Source organism: Borostomias antarcticus (assembly GCF_949987555.1).
Source record: "Borostomias antarcticus genome assembly, chromosome: 11".
Taxonomy (NCBI): Eukaryota; Metazoa; Chordata; class Actinopteri; order Stomiiformes; family Stomiidae; genus Borostomias; species Borostomias antarcticus.
This window is the reverse complement of record NC_140244.1, coordinates 24,695,937-24,713,695: the sequence shown is the minus strand read 5'-3', so window position 1 is coordinate 24,713,695 and position 17,759 is coordinate 24,695,937. Positions and strand designations below refer to the sequence as shown.

The 17,759-nt window shown below is 51.1% G+C and overlaps 1 protein-coding gene across 1 annotated transcript in view; it reads left to right on the top strand.

The window, feature by feature from the left end:
* Positions 1-637: 637 nt before the first annotated feature.
* Positions 638-17,759, top strand: part of LOC311315528 (uncharacterized protein) — a 23,634-nt gene continuing 6,512 nt past the window's right edge. The window contains exons 1-8 of the mRNA XM_084446198.1: positions 638-674; positions 5,019-5,441; positions 11,992-13,219; positions 14,462-14,543; positions 14,586-15,049; positions 15,551-15,593; positions 17,338-17,436; positions 17,585-17,658. Of these exons, the coding sequence (XP_084302324.1) occupies positions 661-674; positions 5,019-5,441; positions 11,992-13,219; positions 14,462-14,543; positions 14,586-15,049; positions 15,551-15,593; positions 17,338-17,436; positions 17,585-17,658 (2,427 nt within the window). The 5' untranslated portion in view covers positions 638-660. The remainder of the gene's footprint in view (positions 675-5,018; positions 5,442-11,991; positions 13,220-14,461; positions 14,544-14,585; positions 15,050-15,550; positions 15,594-17,337; positions 17,437-17,584; positions 17,659-17,759) is intronic.

The following is a 17,759-nucleotide window of genomic DNA, read 5'->3' as shown; positions in this document are numbered from 1 at the left end:
CACTTCCTCGTCGCAAATTCGGATGTTTCTCAGCCCCCAGTTGCTCGAATGCACTAGATATAACTAGGTAACTGTGATATAATGGTATATAGATATAACTAGGTAACTGTGATATAATGGTATATAGATATAACTAGGTAACTGTGATAGAATGGTATATAGATATAACTAGGTAACTGTGATATAATGGTATATAGATATAACTAGGTAACTGTGATAGAACCACTATGACTTTGTCACCGGCGGGGCTACTGGTTGCAGTAGCCTAAAAGTAAAAATATCGGAATGTGTGAAGTAGCAGACTACATATTTATCGGCATCGCAGCATCTCAAAAATTAGTTTGAGCTAAATTTCTCCTTAGAATGTGTAGTAGGTGCCGACGGAAGTGTAACTCGTGATCTTGGCGCTAGATGGCGCTCTTCTCTTGGTTAACTTTGACGGAGAGAGCGATCACAAAGACACGAACAGCCCGACGGGCTACCGAGATCAGGTTACATCCCAGCTTCAGGGAGGGAGGGGAAGGCAGTCTGACTCACCGAGACAGAGCTCAACAGCGCCCTGGGTACGTGGTAGTGTACTGTACTCTCACTCCGACAGGGATCTACTACTGTACGCTCGCTGATCGTATCCCAACTTTCCGCTTGTACTATGTGAGCAAAATGGCCGAGAAAAGGTAGGCTGTGTGAGTTATTACTGTACAAGTTACTGTCGGCGCGAGTATCTTTCATACTCGACTGTTCAGAATGAGTTTTGTGATAGTTTGTGTTCTCCTGTCTCAATGACAGACATAGCATTGTTGCTGACTATGCTTTTTAGGCCTACTAGTAGGCTACTGAAGCTCTACAAGGCTGGATAATTAATGGAAACTTTATGTTGAGCCTGCCTGAGCGTGTTTGTGTGCTAGCCTACTGTAGTCAACCATCTTACCCACTGTATTCTCATGAAAAGATGAGCGACAATGTCACTCACATAGGCTCTATGTTGTTATGGCATTCAGATAATTGGCCTAAGTTGTTATACCAAGTGTTCTAACATGGTTATTCTAGACATGACACCATTCTCAACATTACAAGTACACAATTCCAGCTAGATTAAGCATTTGGTTTGTTATACTGTACTACATTATCTCTGTCTAGTCAAAGGCCAATATTCCACTGTAGCCTTTGAAATGTAGATGTAATATTTGTGTTGAGGAGTCAGTATTACTCCCCAGTCAGCCCGTCTGGCGAGACTCAGAGTCAGGTTAAGATGTGGGTGCAGCCCGGGGGGACGTGTCTGATCTTGACCAGCATGCTTCTGAAACAGATTTGACTCCCAGTCAGAGGGCTGCTCGTTACGCATGCCCCAGCTGCCCTCCAGCACTCCCAGCAGGGTGGAGCTCAGGCAGCCGGGTGCCAGCCAAGCAGGGAGGGGCTTGCTAATGATATCAGGGGGATAGTAATGAGTAATGTAGCGACCTGCTGGTGTCTCCTCCTCTCTCTCTTCCTCCGACTATAAGAGAGATCAGCCCTACAAGGAGCGAGGGGCTTTAAACATGTGAGAGATGTTGAGAAGACAGGTGCACTATCTGTTAAAATGGAAACCCCCCCCCCATCATCTCCTCACTCCTCCCCCTCTCTCCTCTCTTCCTCTTCCTTCCTATCCCTCTCTCCTTCCCTCCTGTCCTCCCTCTCCTCCTTCCTCAGCCCTCGTCCCCTCCCTCCTCTCCTCCGGGCCCAGTGTTGTCCATGGCAGCATGTGGGATTGTCTTCGCTGGGAAACCGGGGGAAGCCTGTTCATGTCAGAGCGCCGGTCCCGGAACCGGGTCGGTCCTCTGGGACTCTGGACCTGCTGGGTCTCTGAGCTCTGAGTCCTGGAGATGCAGCCAGACAGGGACCAGACAGAGAGACCAGGCTGGGTTAGAGAGAGGGAGACCAGGCTGGGTTAGAGAGAGACAGACAAGAGAGACATCAGACCAGGCTGGGTTAGAGAGAGAGAGACAGAGAGACCACAGACCAGGCTGGGTTAGAGAGAGAGAGACCAGGCTGGGTTAGAGAGAGACAGACAAGAGAGACCACAGACCAGGCTGGGTTAGAGAGAGAGAGACCAGGCTGGGTTAGAGAGAGAGAGACCAGGCTGGGTTAGAGAGAGACAGAGAGAGAGAGCAGGCTGGGTTAGAGAGAGAGAGAGAGACCAGGCTGGGTTAGAGAGAGAGAGAGAGACCAGGATGGGTTAGAGAGAGAGAGAGAGACCAGGATGGGTTAGAGAGAGACAGAGAGAGAGACCAGGCTGGGTTAGAGAGAGACAGACAGAGAGACCAGGCTGGGTTAGAGAGAGACAAAGAGAGACCAGGATGGGTTAGAGAGAGAGACAGAGAGACCAGGCTGGGTTAGAGAGAGACAAAGAGAGACCAGGATGGGTTAGAGAGAGACAAAGAGAGACCAGGATGGGTTAGAGAGAGAGACAGAGAGACCAGGCTGGGTTAGAGAGAGAGAGAGAGAGAGAGAGAGAGAGACCAGGCTGGGTTAAAGAGAAAGAGAGACCAGGCTGGGTTAGAGAGAGACAGAGAGAGAGAGCAGGCTGGGTTAGAGAGAGACAGAGAGAGAGAGCAGACTGGACTAGAGAGAGGCAGGGGGCTCATGCCGCGTTCCATTTGTATCAGAAACATCGGGATTCCTGGGTTCGACGTCAACGTTGTCATCAATACGTCACCCGAACTCGGGATTTCTGCCAGTTTACTTGGGATAAAAAATCCATCCCAACCTCAATCAAGATGGCTGCTCTGTGCATCAACAATAAGTGATATCTCTAATGAGGCTGTTTATTAGCACTTCTGTATTATTTGTGTCTCATTAAATCCGTCGTACACATAATACAGTCCAACATCTATCAGTAAACAATATTGCTACGAAGTTCGTACGCGCAAAATAGCATCGTTCGGCGTTATCAACATGCTAACAACGGCTAACTTGGCCAGAACTACAAAGATGGGGCGAAAGTGGGTTTTTCACGTTTTGTTTCTGGGACGCATTCAGCTGGGATGTGACGTCATCCCGGGCGGCGAATCCCGAGTTCTAATACCGGGATGATACCGATCTGATAAAGGAACTTCGTATCAGTGCTACAGACAGACAGAGGGAGTGAGTGGGAGCAGTGATGACCGTGTGATGAAACACTCGCTCTCTGCAACGCCAGCGTCAAAGCCTGGAAACTTCTCTATCGTCCCGCTCTCTGTGATTGTAACACTGTGATTGTAGGAAAGGCGCTCTCTCTCTCTGCAGAGCGTGAAAGCCTGGAAACTTCTCTATGGTCTCTCTCTCTCTCTCTCTCTCTCTCTCTCTCTCTCTCTCTCCCCCCCCCCCCCAGAAGAGGTTGTGTGGGGATAGTGTTCCACTGTTCCTCCCAGGCCCCCAGAGACAGATCTGGGAAGGTTAATTCATTCTCCATGCAAGAACAAGACGTCTAAACCTGCCAGAGTCTTGCCTACTGTGCACACACACACGCACATACACACACACACACACACACACACACACATATACCACACACACACATACCACACACACACACACACACACACACACATACACTCACACACACACACACACACACACATACACTCTCACACACACACACACACACACACACACACACACACACACATACATACATAAGTGAATGGAACGGACAGGTGATATTGCTCGTGTTTGGACATGACTAGACATAAGATGTAGAGTCGCGTCTCCTGTTTCAGAGACCAGTTGTGAGACGCTGGCCTTGGATCCTCATTGGCTAAGAAGTACAGGCCTGGAGCTAGACGCCAGTGGCTAGTGGCTGGTGTCTGGAGGCTAGCAATATTAGGGGCTATGAGTGTGTGTTAGGGGTTAGGGTGTAAGGACCTTGGGGCGTGTGTGTGTGTGTGTGTGTGTGTGTGTGTGTGCGTGTTTGGGGGTGGGGGTGTAGACAGACAGACAGGCAGGCAAGGCAGGAAAGGCATAGCCAGACACCCAGGTAATTGCTTGCAGAGCCGTGGCTCACGTCGGCCGGTCAGGAGTCGGGCTCCTGTGTTTACTTACTCTGCCAAGTGAGGGGAACAGGTGAGCCCTGTCGCTGTGGACACACGACACCCCCTCGTCCCCCTCCTCCTCCTTCTTCTCCTCCTTCTCCCCCCCCCCCTCCTCCTCCTCCCCTCCTCATCCTCCTCCCCTACACCCGGCTAAGAAAAGCACATTATTAACCCCTGCTCCCCCCCCCCCTCTCTCTCTCTCTCTCTCTCTATCCCTCTCTCTCTCTCTCTCCCTCCCTCCACCCCTTCTCTCTCTCTCTCCCTCCCTCCCTCTCTCCCTCTCTCTCTCCCTCCCCCTCTCTCTCTCCCTCCCTCCCTCTCTCCCTCTCTCTCTCCCTCCCCCTCTCTCTCTCCCTCCCTCCCTCCCTCTCTCTCTCTCTCTCTCTCTCCCCCCCCCTCTCTCTCCCTCCCCCTCTTTCTCTCCCCCCCCCCCCTCTCCCTCCCCCTCTCTCTCTCTCCTCCCAGGACATGTAGATTATTGTTCTGTGGTCTTCAGTTCTCAGTTCATCCCAGCAGGCTTTGTTCTCAGTGGTTCACATGGTTTCTTCCTCTCGTCCAGCTCCTCAAACGTTTTTTTTTTCCCCAGTTGCTGTGGAGGGTGGGTCATGTGACCTGTGGTCACCCCGGACGACAGAAATAGGAGATCACTCTCACTGCCTCCCTCTTAGACGGAGTGTGTTTGAGCGCCTGCAATTGTGTGTGTGTGTGTGTGTGTGTGTGTGTGTGTGTGTGTGTGTGTGTGTGTGTGAATGCCTGCGTGCAACGTGTGTGAGTGTTTGTGTGTAAGTGTGTGTGTGTGTGTGTGTGTGCGTGTGTGTGCGCATCCATCGCAGTCCATCAGTAGCCTCACCTGTTGTTCACACAACAGAATAGGCTGCTGGCGCTGACGCAGCACGCTCACACCCTTCCTGACTGTAGTCCTGTTTTGTAGTCCCGTCAGCAACCTCTCGAACTCCATCTCCCATGTGTCAGCAGTGACTGGGTGGAGCTGGTGGAGCCGGGCTGGAGGATGTTCGTGGACCTGGCGTCCGGGGAGTGCGGCTGGCGGGCGCCGGCGGGCGTGGCGGTCCGGCAGGCGGACGGCAACCAGTGGTGGGAGCTGTTCGACAGCCAATCGGGGCGGTTCTACTACTACAATAGCTCCACCCAGCAGACGGTGTGGCACCGCCCTCTCGCGGGCGACATTCTGCCCCTGGCGCAGCTGCAGGCCATGAAGAGAAGCTCTCAGACGCACGCGCGCGCACACACACACGCGCCGCCGCCGGCCCCGACGCGCGCTCACAGACCGCAGGCCCCCGCGCACGGTCTCAAGGGGCCCGGCCCCCCTGGCCCGGCCCCTGACTACGGGGGGAGGGAGACCCCGTCGGGAGGGCAGAGAGACGTCACAGACTCCAGGTACGGTCTCACACCCCAGCTGTTTACCGCCACACATCCTGTTTGTGTGTGTGTGTGTGTGATCTGATCTGATCCAGTCAGGGGGGGGGGGTTATTCCAGAGGGATCTGCAGAGCGGAATGTCTCAGTCTCAGTCTGTAGTCACACATACACACACACACACACACACATACAGGTACACACAAGCACACACACATACACACACACACACACGTACAAGCACACACATACACATACAAGTACACACAAGCACACACATACCTGTACATACAAGCACACACACACACACTCATACAAGCACACACACACACATACAAGTACACACAAGCACACACATACCTGTACATACAAGCACACACACAAAAGCGCACACACACACAAAAGCACACACACAAGCACACACACACATACAAGCACACACATATGCACAAGCACATACACACACAGAAGCGCGCACACACACACACACACACACACACAGATTCCTGCAGACTGTAGTGAGTGTGTTAGTCACGGAGAACCCCGGTCACCCGGTCATGCTCTGACGCCCACGGTCCTGTTCCCACTTCCACCTCCCTCAGTAAACACTGCCAGTCATTTTTTATTTAACCTTTATTTATACAGGTAAAAAACACGTTGAGTTCAGAGGACTCATTTTCAAGTGTGACCTGTTCACAATCATTCAGCACTCGTTACACTAAGTTACAAACAACAGGACAGAATTACAATAAAACATACAGGACTATGTGTAACAATAACAACAATAAAAGTCGGAAGTCTAAAAGTGCAAAGTGCATGGGGGATGAGAACAGGGGAGAGTTATCTTAGAGTGCAAGAACATGACATTGGCACACTCACTAAATCAGTCATACTCTACCCCCTGCGTGTGTGTGTGTGTGTGTGTGTGTGTGTGTGTGTGTGTGTGTGTGTGTGTGAGTAAGTGATTGTGTGTGTGTGTGTGTGTGTGTGTTGCTCTACCTCTGACACAGCGGTACCACATGGCCTAATATGGTCCCACCATATCCCAAGCCCCGCCCACCAAAAACTTGCCAGTCCGATTCCAGAACTCCTGGATGATTGACAGCTCTCTGTAACTGGACTTATAAACACAACCCTCTATTGAGTGTGTGTATGTATGTGTGTGTATGTGTGTGTGTGTTTGTGTGCATGTATGCGTGCGCATGTGTGTGTGTGTGTATTTGTTTGTTTGTGCGTGCATGTGTGTGTGTGTGTGTACTCTAGGGTCTGTTGTGCATGCTGTCACATTCCACACATCTGAAATATACTTCATGTATGTAAGCGAGGATCCTGGCGGAGCGCGTCTGCATAGCAAACGCATTCTGAACCAGGAACTCTGCTGTCATTCCAAGTCCCCTGTTCTGCTTTCCCATGACACATCTCTTCTCTACCAGGTCTCCGCCCACTTTTCCCACCACTCCCCATCTCTCCAGCTCTCCGTACTTCCCTCCCTCCCTCCCTTTCTCTCATCCTGTGTTTCTCCTTCTCTCTCTCTCTCTCTCCCTCTCTCTCTCTCTCTCTCTCTCACACACACTTCAACACTCCTTCCAACTCTCTCACTTTTCAACCCTCCTTCCCTCTCTTTCTCCCTTGCATTCTATCTATCTCTCTTTCTCTCTTGCATTATATCTCTCTCTTTCTCCCTTGCCTTCTATCTATCTCTCTTTCTCTCTTGCATTCTATCTCTCTTTCTCCCTTGTATTCTATCTCTCTCTCTTTCTCTCTTGCATTCTATCTCTCCCTTACTCCAACTCTCCAGCTGTCTCCATCCAACTCTAACTCTCTGGAGGCAAGAGGACAATAAATAATGTGTGTGTGTGTGTGTGTGTGTGTGTGTGTGTGTGTGTGTGTGTGTGTGTGTGTGTGTGTGTGTGTGTGTGCGTGTGTTTGTGCTCGCGCGCAAATCCTTTGAAATACGTAAGTGTTTCTTGATCACTATTAGAGTAGATCGGTTGGTATCTGTTCGTTCATTCGTTCCTTAGTTCGTCTGTTACAAGAGATGACCAGAGCCTACCACTAGGGGGCGCTAGCCACAGTCCATTTTTCCCATTGCCGATACATTTTGATTTGTACACTAAAAACAAAAGTTTTCTCAGTAAAGCTTTAGTCTGTTCTACTCAGGGGCTCTTCTACTTTCCAAACCCGCAGAGTTTACAGTTTGAAGAGATTCCTATCTTGTGTAATCCTTGTTCTACATTTTAGTATTCTCATTTGTTAGTGTAGAGGTTAGGTGCATTGTGGGTACAGTTATTATTAGTTGTAGTCCTTGAATTTCACAGAATATATTAAATGGGTCTTGTTTAAGCAGTTTTCGATGCTGCTGTCGCTCCTGTTATATCTAGCTAGCTAGATTACTGCTGTCGGTCCTGTTATATCTAGCTAGCTAGATTACTGCTGTTGGTCCTGTCATATCTAGCTAGCTAGATTACTGCTGTTGGCCCTGTCATATCTAGCTAGCTAGCTAGTTGTTATTTTATTTTGCCATGGCAGCCTCTGGTTGGCCTTGGTGTGGGCTTTTCCTACAGAGGCAGTAGTAGTTGCACTTCAATAATCCCCATGGGAACTTAAAAAAATAAGTATTCAATGAAAATCTGATTTGATCTGTACATGCTGCGACATGCATCACGGGCGGTGGCATGTGCTCTCCGAGTGACCTTTTCTAGTATGTAATGAGTTGCCTGTATATTCACAGTAATATGGTCATAGAAGGTCACAGGTCATACAAGTACGTTTTGAGCTGCCTCGTAAAACCGTCAACGGAGGTTGCTTGTCTAATGGAAGGGGGGGAGCAGCATGTTTCAAATCCATCAGCAGAATAAAGCTGCGCATGGATCCTAACCTCACGTTTCTGCTGCTTCATTGCCACAAGGGCCGACGCATAACTTGTGGGGAACAACATACTGTAGTGTTCCTTGTTTCATTTGAAACTATCTGAAATAGTATTTCAACCCATGTCTGCCCCCTTACACACTACCCACTCTGACAGCTGCCACCAGGGGGAGGGGCAGTGGGCAGCAGCCAATCACAACACAGACCTGCCAAACCTTCACCATGGGCTGTCCAAACAAGGCTCTGGCCTGCGAGACTGTCACTAAACTGTGTCCAATCATATGAAGCTCGCTCTAATGCGAAGGGCTGCTGCTACTTCCTGTTGTGCTGTGTGTAGCGACGGGCGTTCCCTCAGGACACCCCTCTGTTCTCAGGGCCCGCGCTGTCCCAGCATGCCTCTGGCGGGGACAACCATGCTAATAGGTTAGGGTTAGGACTGTTGACTTGCGTCATATAAACACCATCTGGGTTCCTCTATCATACCCTACACAAACACACACAGGCTGAGCAACCGACACAAAACACATTGTAGTGATACAGTCACAGTGTTACAGTGAGAGGGCGAGAGGTGGGGTGAGAGGGCGAGTTGCGGGGGAGGCCGGGGGAGTTGATAAGGAGGCTGGAAGAGGAGAGAGGCCGGGGAGAGGTGAGAAGGAGGCTGAGAGAGAGAGAGCGAGTCCGGGAGAGGGAAGCAGAAAGGCGAGGCAGGAACATTCCAGCTACTGTAACGCACAGGAAACGGCCACTGCTGCCTTCCCCTCACTCCTTCCTCTCTCTCTCTCCTCCCTAGTCTCTCTCTCTCTCTCCTCACTCCTCTCTCCTTGCTTCTCTCTCTCTCCCTCACACACACGTTGGTGGTAGTCTGGGAGGACTAGCCTAGCGGAGCAGCAGAGCTGTAAGCGTGGTAGAGGCACAACGGGACGCCTGCCCTGGATACGCAGGTCTGGAAACTTCTTCAGCCGGCTGGCGGAGGCTTGGCTGGTCAGGGGGGGGGGGGGGGTAGAGGCTCGTAACAGAAGATAAGGGGAAAATATCGCTGCGATGTACAGTAATAACTTGTCATAAATGTAAAACCTTTGCTCTTTAAATCAGAAATGTAATCACAGTGAATAATTTGATAACTTTATGCTGCATGATAATAACAGACATCATAACCTGCACAATTTTAGCAATTGAAATGATTGCATTATTCATCAAAATGGGTTGTGTGTTGTGACAGGCTGTGATCGGGTTGTGTAATGAGGTGCAGTGTAATACAGGGTTGTATATTGTTGTGCGGTGCACTGCAGTACTAAACGCAGTGTAGTGTTGTGTTGTGTGGTGTAGTGTAGCCTACAGGATGTAACATAGTGAGTGTTGTGTGTTGTGTTGTGTTGTGTGTAGTGTGGTGTAGTGTAGCGTACAGGATGTAGTGAGTGTTGTGTTGTGTGTAGTGTTGTGTAGTGTGGTAACATAGTGAGTGTTGTGTGTAGTGTTGTGTTGTGTAGTGTAGTGTTGTGTAGTGTGGTGTAGTGTAGCGTACAGGATGTAGTGAGTATTGTGTTGTGTGTTGTTTTGTGTAGTGTTGTGTGTAGTGTAGTGTTGTGTAGTGTTGTGTGTAGTGTTGTGTAGTGTAGTGTTTTGTTGTGTGTAGTGTTGTGTAGTGTTGTGTAGTGTAGTGTAGTGTAGTGTTGTGTAGTGTAGTGTGGTGTAGTGTGGTGTAGTGTGGTGTAGTGTTGTTTAGTGTTGTGTAGTGTTGTGTAGTGTAGTGTAGTGTTGTGTAGTGTAGTGTAGTGTTGTGTTGTGTTGTGTAGTGTAGTGTTGTGTTGTGTGGTGTGGTGTAGTGTTGTGTTGTGTAGTGTGGTGTAGTGTAGTGTAGTGTTGTGTTGTGTAGTGTAGTGTAGTGTAGTGTAGTGTAGTGTAGTGTAGTGTAGTGTTGTGTTGTGTTGTGTTGTGTAGTGTGGTGTGGTGTAGCGTACAGGATGTAGTATAGTGAGTGTTGTGTTGTAGTGTTGTGTAGTGTAGTGTAGTGTAGTGTTGTGTTGTGTAGTGTTGTGTAGTGTTGTGTAGTGTTGTGTAGTGTTGTGTAGTGTAGTGTTGTGTAGTGTTGTGTTGTGTGGTGTTGTGTAGTGGTGTGTAGTGTTGTGTAGTGTGGTGTAGTGTGGTGTAGTGTGGTGTAGTGTTGTTTAGTGTTGTGTTGTGTAGTGTAGTGTAGTGTAGTGTAGTGTAGTGTTGTGTTGTGTAGTGTGGTGTGGTGTAGCGTACAGGATGTAGTATAGTGAGTGTTGTGTTGTAGTGTTGTGTAGTGTAGTGTTGTGTAGTGTTTTTTTGTGTGTAGTGTTGTGTTGTGTAGTGTAGTGTTGTGTAGTGTTTTGTTGTGTGTAGTGTAGTGTTGTGTTGTGTAGTGTAGTGTTGTGTAGTGTTTTGTTGTGTGTAGTGTAGTGTTGTGTTGTGTAGTGTAGTGTGGTGTTAGTGAGGTGGTAAACAGAGCGGTTGTGTTGTGTAGTGTTGTGTTGTGTTGTGTTGTGTAGTGTTGTGTAGTGTTGTGTAGTGTTGTGTTGTGTTGTGTAGTGTTGTGTAGTATAGTGTTGTGTAGTGTAGTGTTGTGTAGTGTTGTGTTGTGTAGTGTTGTGTAGTGTTGTGTTGTGTAGTGTTGTGTAGTGTTGTGTTATGTAGTGTTGTGTAGTGTAGTGTGGTGTTGTGTAGTGTAGTGTAGTGTTGTGTAGTGTTGTGTAGTGTAGTGTTATGTAGTGTTGTGTAGTGTTGTGTAGTGTGGTGTTAGCGAGGTGGTAAACAGAGCGGTTGTTGTGTGTAGTGTAGTGTTGAGTAGTGTTGTGTAGTGTTGTGTAGTGTAGTGTTGTGTAGTGTTGTGTGGTGTTAGCGAGGTGGTAAACAGAGCGGTTGTTGTGTGTAGTGTAGTGTTGTGTAGTGTTGTGTAGTGTGGTGTTAGTGAGGTGGTAAACAGAGCGGTTGTTGTGTGTAGTGTAGTGTTGTGTAATGTTGTGTAGTGTGGTGTTAGCGAGGTGGTAAACAGAGCGGTTGTTGTGTGTAGTGTAGTGTTGTGTAGTGTGGTGTAGTGTTGTGTAGTGTGGTGTTAGCGAGGTGGTAAACAGAGCGGTTGTTGTGTGTAGTGTAGTGTTGTGTAGTGTTGTGTAGTGTGGTGTTAGCGAGGTGGTAAACAGAGCGGTTGTTGTGTGTAGTGTAGTGTTGTGTAGTGTTGTGTAGTGTGGTGTTAGCGAGGTGGTAAACAGAGCGGTTGGCAGGAAAGATTGCATCGCTGCCAGAGTTGTTAGATTCCTGTTTCCCCAGCGGAGCAACTGATGTGGAAAAACTATTCTCCTGTTTCTCCCACAAACACTGCATAATGTTCTGGAAAGAGTGTGTGCGTGCGTGTGTGTGTGTGTGTCTGTGTGTGTGTGTGTGTGTGAAGCTGAGTCAGGGTTTGTTTCTATTGTTTTCATTGTGACCTTCTCTCAGTCAGGTTAACTCTTTCTTCCCCTGGGGTAATTCTTCTGTTCCAATCATACAGCTGAACTGTGTGTGTGTGTGTGTGTGTGTGTGTGTGTGTGTGTGTGTGTGTGTGTGTGTGTGCACGTGCATGTGCGTGGTACTGTATGTGTGTGTGTGTGTGTGTGCACGTGCGTGTGCGTGGTACTGTATATGTGTGTGTGTGTGTGTGTGTGTGTGTGTGTGTGTGGGCGTGTGGGTGCGCGTGTGTGTTCCAGAGAGACGTTGCAGAGATGGCAGCCTGCTCCAGGCTCCAAGGCCGCCATGTTGGTCAAGGTCAACAGCGTGGACAGAAACCAATCGGCCGTCCTCGCTAGCGCCCGGCTCCTCCCCCTCCCCCGCCCCGGGAGCCCCGACCACCCCACCGCCTTCGACAGACCCCGCCCCCCGGGAAAGATGGAGCCGAAAAACGCCCCCTTCCCGAGGAAGGCCTGCCCCCCCATCTACGACGAACCTCCCAAGGAGCCCCCCATCTACGACAAGCCCCCCCGGGACCTGCTGGCCCACCCCCGGCTGCTGCAGTACGCGGCCCCCCAGGGGGTCCGCCGACACCGGCGCAACCCGTCCGATACGGAGTACAGCCCCGCCGGGCGGGAGTGCATCAAACACATGGTCAACGTGGAGCCGTCCGTCCACAAGGCCGCCGTCTACCACCTCCCCCCCTCCTTCCTGCCCCCCCCCTCGCCCGCGCTGACCGCGCCGCCGACGCCCACTCAAGCCCCGGATCCCGACCCGCTACGCTGTCCTTCCCCGGACCATGTTCTGACCGAGGTCCAGTCCCATACGCAACCCGAGCCCCAACCCCCACCCCAGCCCCAGCCCCTGCCTCAGATCCAGCCTCAACCCCAGCCTCAGCTCCAGCCCCAACCTCAACTCCAACCCCAGCCTCAGCTCCAGCTCCAGCCCCAGACCAGGGAGCTGAGTCTGGAGAAGGCCGCGTCGTGGCGCCTCCTGGAGGCCAGCGTCAGGAGGTGCGCCAACATGGAGGCGCGCCACATCCGCCAGAACAGCCTGGCCAATCAGGAATACCCGGCGCCCGCCACCGTGACCTATCAGGACTCGGGCTACTCCACGGGCCCCTCCCCCAGCGTGAGGAGGAGGAGACGGGCGCTGGAGGGCGTGGCCCGGCCGGGGTCGCTGGGCAGCAGCGGCGAGCTGAGCGCCCTGAGCGAGCGCCTGGCGCAGAGGGGCAGCCGGGGCAGTCTGGACACTCAGCTGTCGGAGGGCTCCAACCCCCACTGCAGCCTGCAGGCCCTGGCCAGGCCAGCGGGGGGCCGGGACGACGCCGCGTCCAGTAACTGCTCTCTGACCCGGTCTGCCGATAAGCACGACCATCTGGCCCCTCCCTTCCTGGCGGCGGAGGGAACGGAGAGTCAGAAGCAGACCTGCGAGAAGAAGCCTTCGCCGGAGACGAGCCAGGTGCTCTCCCCAGAGAACTCCTCTCAGGTATTGGCTGTGTGTGTGTGTGTGTGTGTGTGCGTGTGCGTGCCTGCATGCATAACGTTCACGTGTCATTAAGGCTAGTTCCCTCCTGGCTCCTCAGCCTAAGATGGCCGCCTCCATCCTGCCGCGTCGCCGTAGGAACAATGCAGCGGCGAGCTTCCTGTTAGAAAGTCAAAACATTCCACTGGCGCTCCTCACCCGCGCCACACATGCGCTTCTAACAGAGCCTCCTACAGCCCAACCAGAGCACACGGCTTATATATAACCATGGCACACAGCCATGTCCTATGACTGAACCTGTCCATGCGGAATGCCTGTCTAGAATGGAAAACGAGGGGGGTCTTGCACTACCAGACAGAAGTAATTAGCGGGATAGGTCTGTATAGTGCCTCTTTTGTCAAACAAACCTGATCATTAGCAAGGATTTATTTAACTGTAGGTTGAAGGCGGCGAGCGCAGACCCGTGGATGCATGTCGTCAGCATGTGCAGTGACATTAGCGTAGCCTACCGGTACTTAGAGGGTGGTCTTCGGTTCTCATCTCATCTAGCTATCTACTGTATGAGCACAACTAGCTAATTCAATCAAGCTGAATCAATCCTTCCCAGCATTCTGCAGTATAGACAGCTGCCTAGCTAGAAGCAAACAGCGTGTCCTAGCTAGAAGCTAACAGCGTGTCCTAGCTAGAAGCTAACAGCGTGTCCTAGCTAGAAGCTAACAGCGTGTCCTAGCTAGAAGCTAACATCGTGTCCTCGCTAGTTTGTGTGGTTGACTGCAGTGGACTGAGGAAGGCGGGGCCATGACAGACCAATCTTAACACGGACGCTCAGGTTAAGGCAAGGTTGCAAAATAATATATAACTATAAAACAAAGCAGGTTGGACACGAAATTAAATGCATACAAATGTGTCAAAACTCTCAGCTAAACACGTGTACGCCAAATTGAATCTGGATCTGAGGCTTTCTATCCCCCCAGAAGGGGGGCCAGGATGGAGGTAATTAGCGGTCAATGTAGCATTAAGTCCTGGCAGACTGGATCCTGGCGATGTGGGACCTTTTCCAAACAACCAGTTTGTGTGTTTTGCTGTGTGTGTGTGGTGTGTGTGTGCTGTGTGTGTTGTGTGTGTGTCTGTCTCAGGGTTAAAGCAACATTACAGCAACCAGAACCCCACTGGTATTGCAATATTATCTCACTTTTCCATCTGACCATGGCGTGCGCCTGACTGACTCCTCCCCTTTATCTGCAGGCAGGAAGTGTGGAGGCCCAGAGCCAGACGGAGCCCTCTCCACCGGTGGGCATCGCTGGGCAGGGGGTCACCAGGGGCACATGTCAGGGAGTGGGGGAGAGGGGGGAGGGGGAGGGTGTTGGAGGGGGGGGAGGAGGAACGTACCAGTACCCCTACGCCCCCCGGATCCACCCCCCACCGGACAGCAGCATGGAGGCGTGGGCCGGTCAGAACCTCAGCGTCCACACCCGCGGCATCTTCCGACGCCGCCTCTCGCTGGCCTCCATGCTCTCCTGGAGCCCCGCCTCCATCCGGAAGCCCATGCTGGCGAGCTGCGCCCCCGCCCTCAGGAAGCAGGCGTGCGAGATGTTCCGTCTAGTTCAAGTATACATGCTGGACCGCCCCTCTCGCCTGGCCCCGCGCGCCGCCGCGCTGACCCTGGTCACCTGGAGCTGGAGCACGCAGGGCCTGAGGGACGAGCTCTACGTCCAGCTGGTCAGGCAGACCACGGATAACCCCCGTCTGGTCAGCCTGCAGGCCGGCTGGGAGCTGCTGGCCATCTGCCTGGCTTTCTTCTCCCCCTCCGCCTCCTTCACACACTACCTACAGGTAGGGATGCAACAATAACCGGTTTAATGATCATTATGAATTATAATTATATTATATATAATTATATAAATATATATATTTAAGCAGTATTTTACCAGGAAGTCCCATTGAGATGGGGAGATCTGGCCGACATGGCAGCAGCAGATGAAAGATACATTTAATCAAATCTATGTATCGCGATAAAATGATCACTAAAACCGCGTTCACTATTACCATGCTTTGAAAAGGTCTACTGTAAATACTGTCCAGCATCAACCAAAGCTAGCAACAGTCTCCAAGACGCATTATTTTAATGTTTATGCAAACATAAAAAGCATAGTGCTGCTATTTGAAAAATATTCGTGGTTTTTAATGTAAAACTTAGTGAAATGTTTTCAGAGTGTAGTTTTTGAAAATTTTCAGCATATTTTAACAGTACCGTGATAATACTGATAACCGTGATAATTTTGGTCACTATAATGGTGATGTGAAATGTTCATACCGTTACATCTCTACCTGCAGGGCTACATCTACAAGCACCTGCTGCCCAGCAACGACAAGACCAGTGAGTCCCTGTGTGTCTGAGGGGCTGCATGTGTTTACAGATGAGGGCTGCACAGTGCTGATGAATGGAGGCTGGAATAGAAGTGTTAGTTGGAGCAGCAGAGTTAGTTGGAGACAGACAGACAGACAGAAAAAAAGGAAGGAAGGAAGGAAGGACGGAAGGACGGAAGGACGGACGGACGGACGGACGGAAGGAAGGAAGGAAGGAAGGAAGGAAGGAAGGAAGGAAGAAAGAAAGAAAGAAAGAAAGAAAGAAAGAAAGAAAGAAAGAAAGAAAGAAAGAAAGAAAGAAAGAAAGAAAGAAAGAAAGAAAGAAAGAAAGAAAGAAAGAAAGAAAGAAAGAACCTTCTTGTAGATGGCCTCGATGTTTCCTGGCCATTCCAGCCTATTACCTTGTATGTCTGGACCATCGCAACATCAATTCCCCGGGTGGAGATGGGGGTTAGGTGGAGATGGGGGTTAGATGGAGATGGGGTTAGATGGAGATGGGGGTTAGGTGGAGATGGGGGTGAGATGGAGATGGGGGTTAGTTGGAGATGGGGGTGAGATGGTGATGGGGTTAGGTGGAGATGGGGGTTAGGTGGAGATGGGGGTTAGATGGAGATGGGGGTTAGATGGAGATGGGGGTGAGATGGAGATTGGGGTTAGATGGAGATGGGGGTTAGATGGAGATGGGGGTTAGTTGGAGATGGGGGTTAGATGGAGATGGGGGTTAGATGGAGATGGGGGTTAGATGGAGATGGGGGTTAGTTGGAGATGGGGGTTAGTTGGAGATGGGGGTGAGATGGAGATGGGGGTTAGATGGAGATGGGGGTTAGGTGGAGATGGGGGTTAGTTGGAGATGGGGGTTAGATGGAGATGGGGGTGAGATGGAGATGGGGGTTAGATGGAGATGGGGGTTAGATGGAGATGGGGGTTAGGTGGAGATGGGGGTTAGTTGGAGATGGGGGTTAGATGGAGATGGGGGTTAGATGGAGATGGGGGTTAGTTGGAGATGGGGGTTAGTTGGAGATGGGGGTTAGATGGAGATGGGGGTGAGTTGGAGATGGGGGTTAGATGGAGATGGGGGTTAGTTGGAGATGGGGGTTAGTTGGAGATGGGGGTTAGATGGAGATTGGGGTTAGATGGAGATGGGGGTTAGATATAGATGGGGGTGAGATGGAGATGGGGGTGAGATGGAGATGGGGGTTAGTTGGAGATGGGGGTGAGATGGAGATGGGGGTGAGATGGAGATGGGGGTTAGATGGAGATGGGGGTGAGATGGAGATGGGGGTTAGATGGAGATGGGGGTTAGATGGAGATGGGGGTTAGATGGAGATGGGAGTGAGATGGAGATGGGGGTTAGATGGAGATGGGGGTTAGATGGAGATGGGGGTTAGTTGGAGATGGGGGTTAGATGGAGATGGGGGTTAGTTGGAGTTGGCAGAGTTAGTTGGAGCAGCAGGGTTGATTGCAGTGGCAGAGTTAGATGACAGTTTAATCAGATAGTTGTGATCCAAGCCAGTGGTCTGGTGATGCCCCCGTCTTGTCAGAAGCACATAACCAGAAAACAGACCTAGGACCTGATCCAACTCAAACAAGATACAAAGTTGAGCTGTGTGTGTGTGTGTGTGTGTGTGTGTGGGGGGGGGGTAGATGAACGTAAGGAGGAGAGGAGAGGGGGGGAGGAAAGCTGAGGGGGGAGAGAAGGTCAAAGGTCGAACTAGAGAGTTCAGAGTTAACCAGATCTGTGTGTGTGTGTCCAGTTGTGCAGCGCATAGCGGAGCAGCAGGAAGTGAGGAACAAGAAGAAATCCAAGTCCAGGAAGAAGAGGAAACAGGACACTGAGGGGGAGGGGGAGGAGGGTGAGTCTCCACGGCAACGCTCCCTCCTTCACACAGCGGCAGAGATACAGGCGCTGGTAGTCCTGTGTGTGTGTGTGTGTGTGCGCGTGTGTTTGTGTGTGTGTGCATGGTGAATTTCTGTCTGTTAACTTACAGTATGTCTCTACAGGACTCCCAATCAGCACTTATGCAAAGTACTGCTACCGCAAGCTGCAGAAGGTGGCGATCACAGGAGGCAAGAAGGTGAGGGGGGGGGGGGGGGGGTACAGGAGGGGAGGAGGAGGGGTACTGGGGGGGGGGGGGGGGTAGAGGAGGGGAGGAGGAGGGGTACTGGGGGAGGTAGA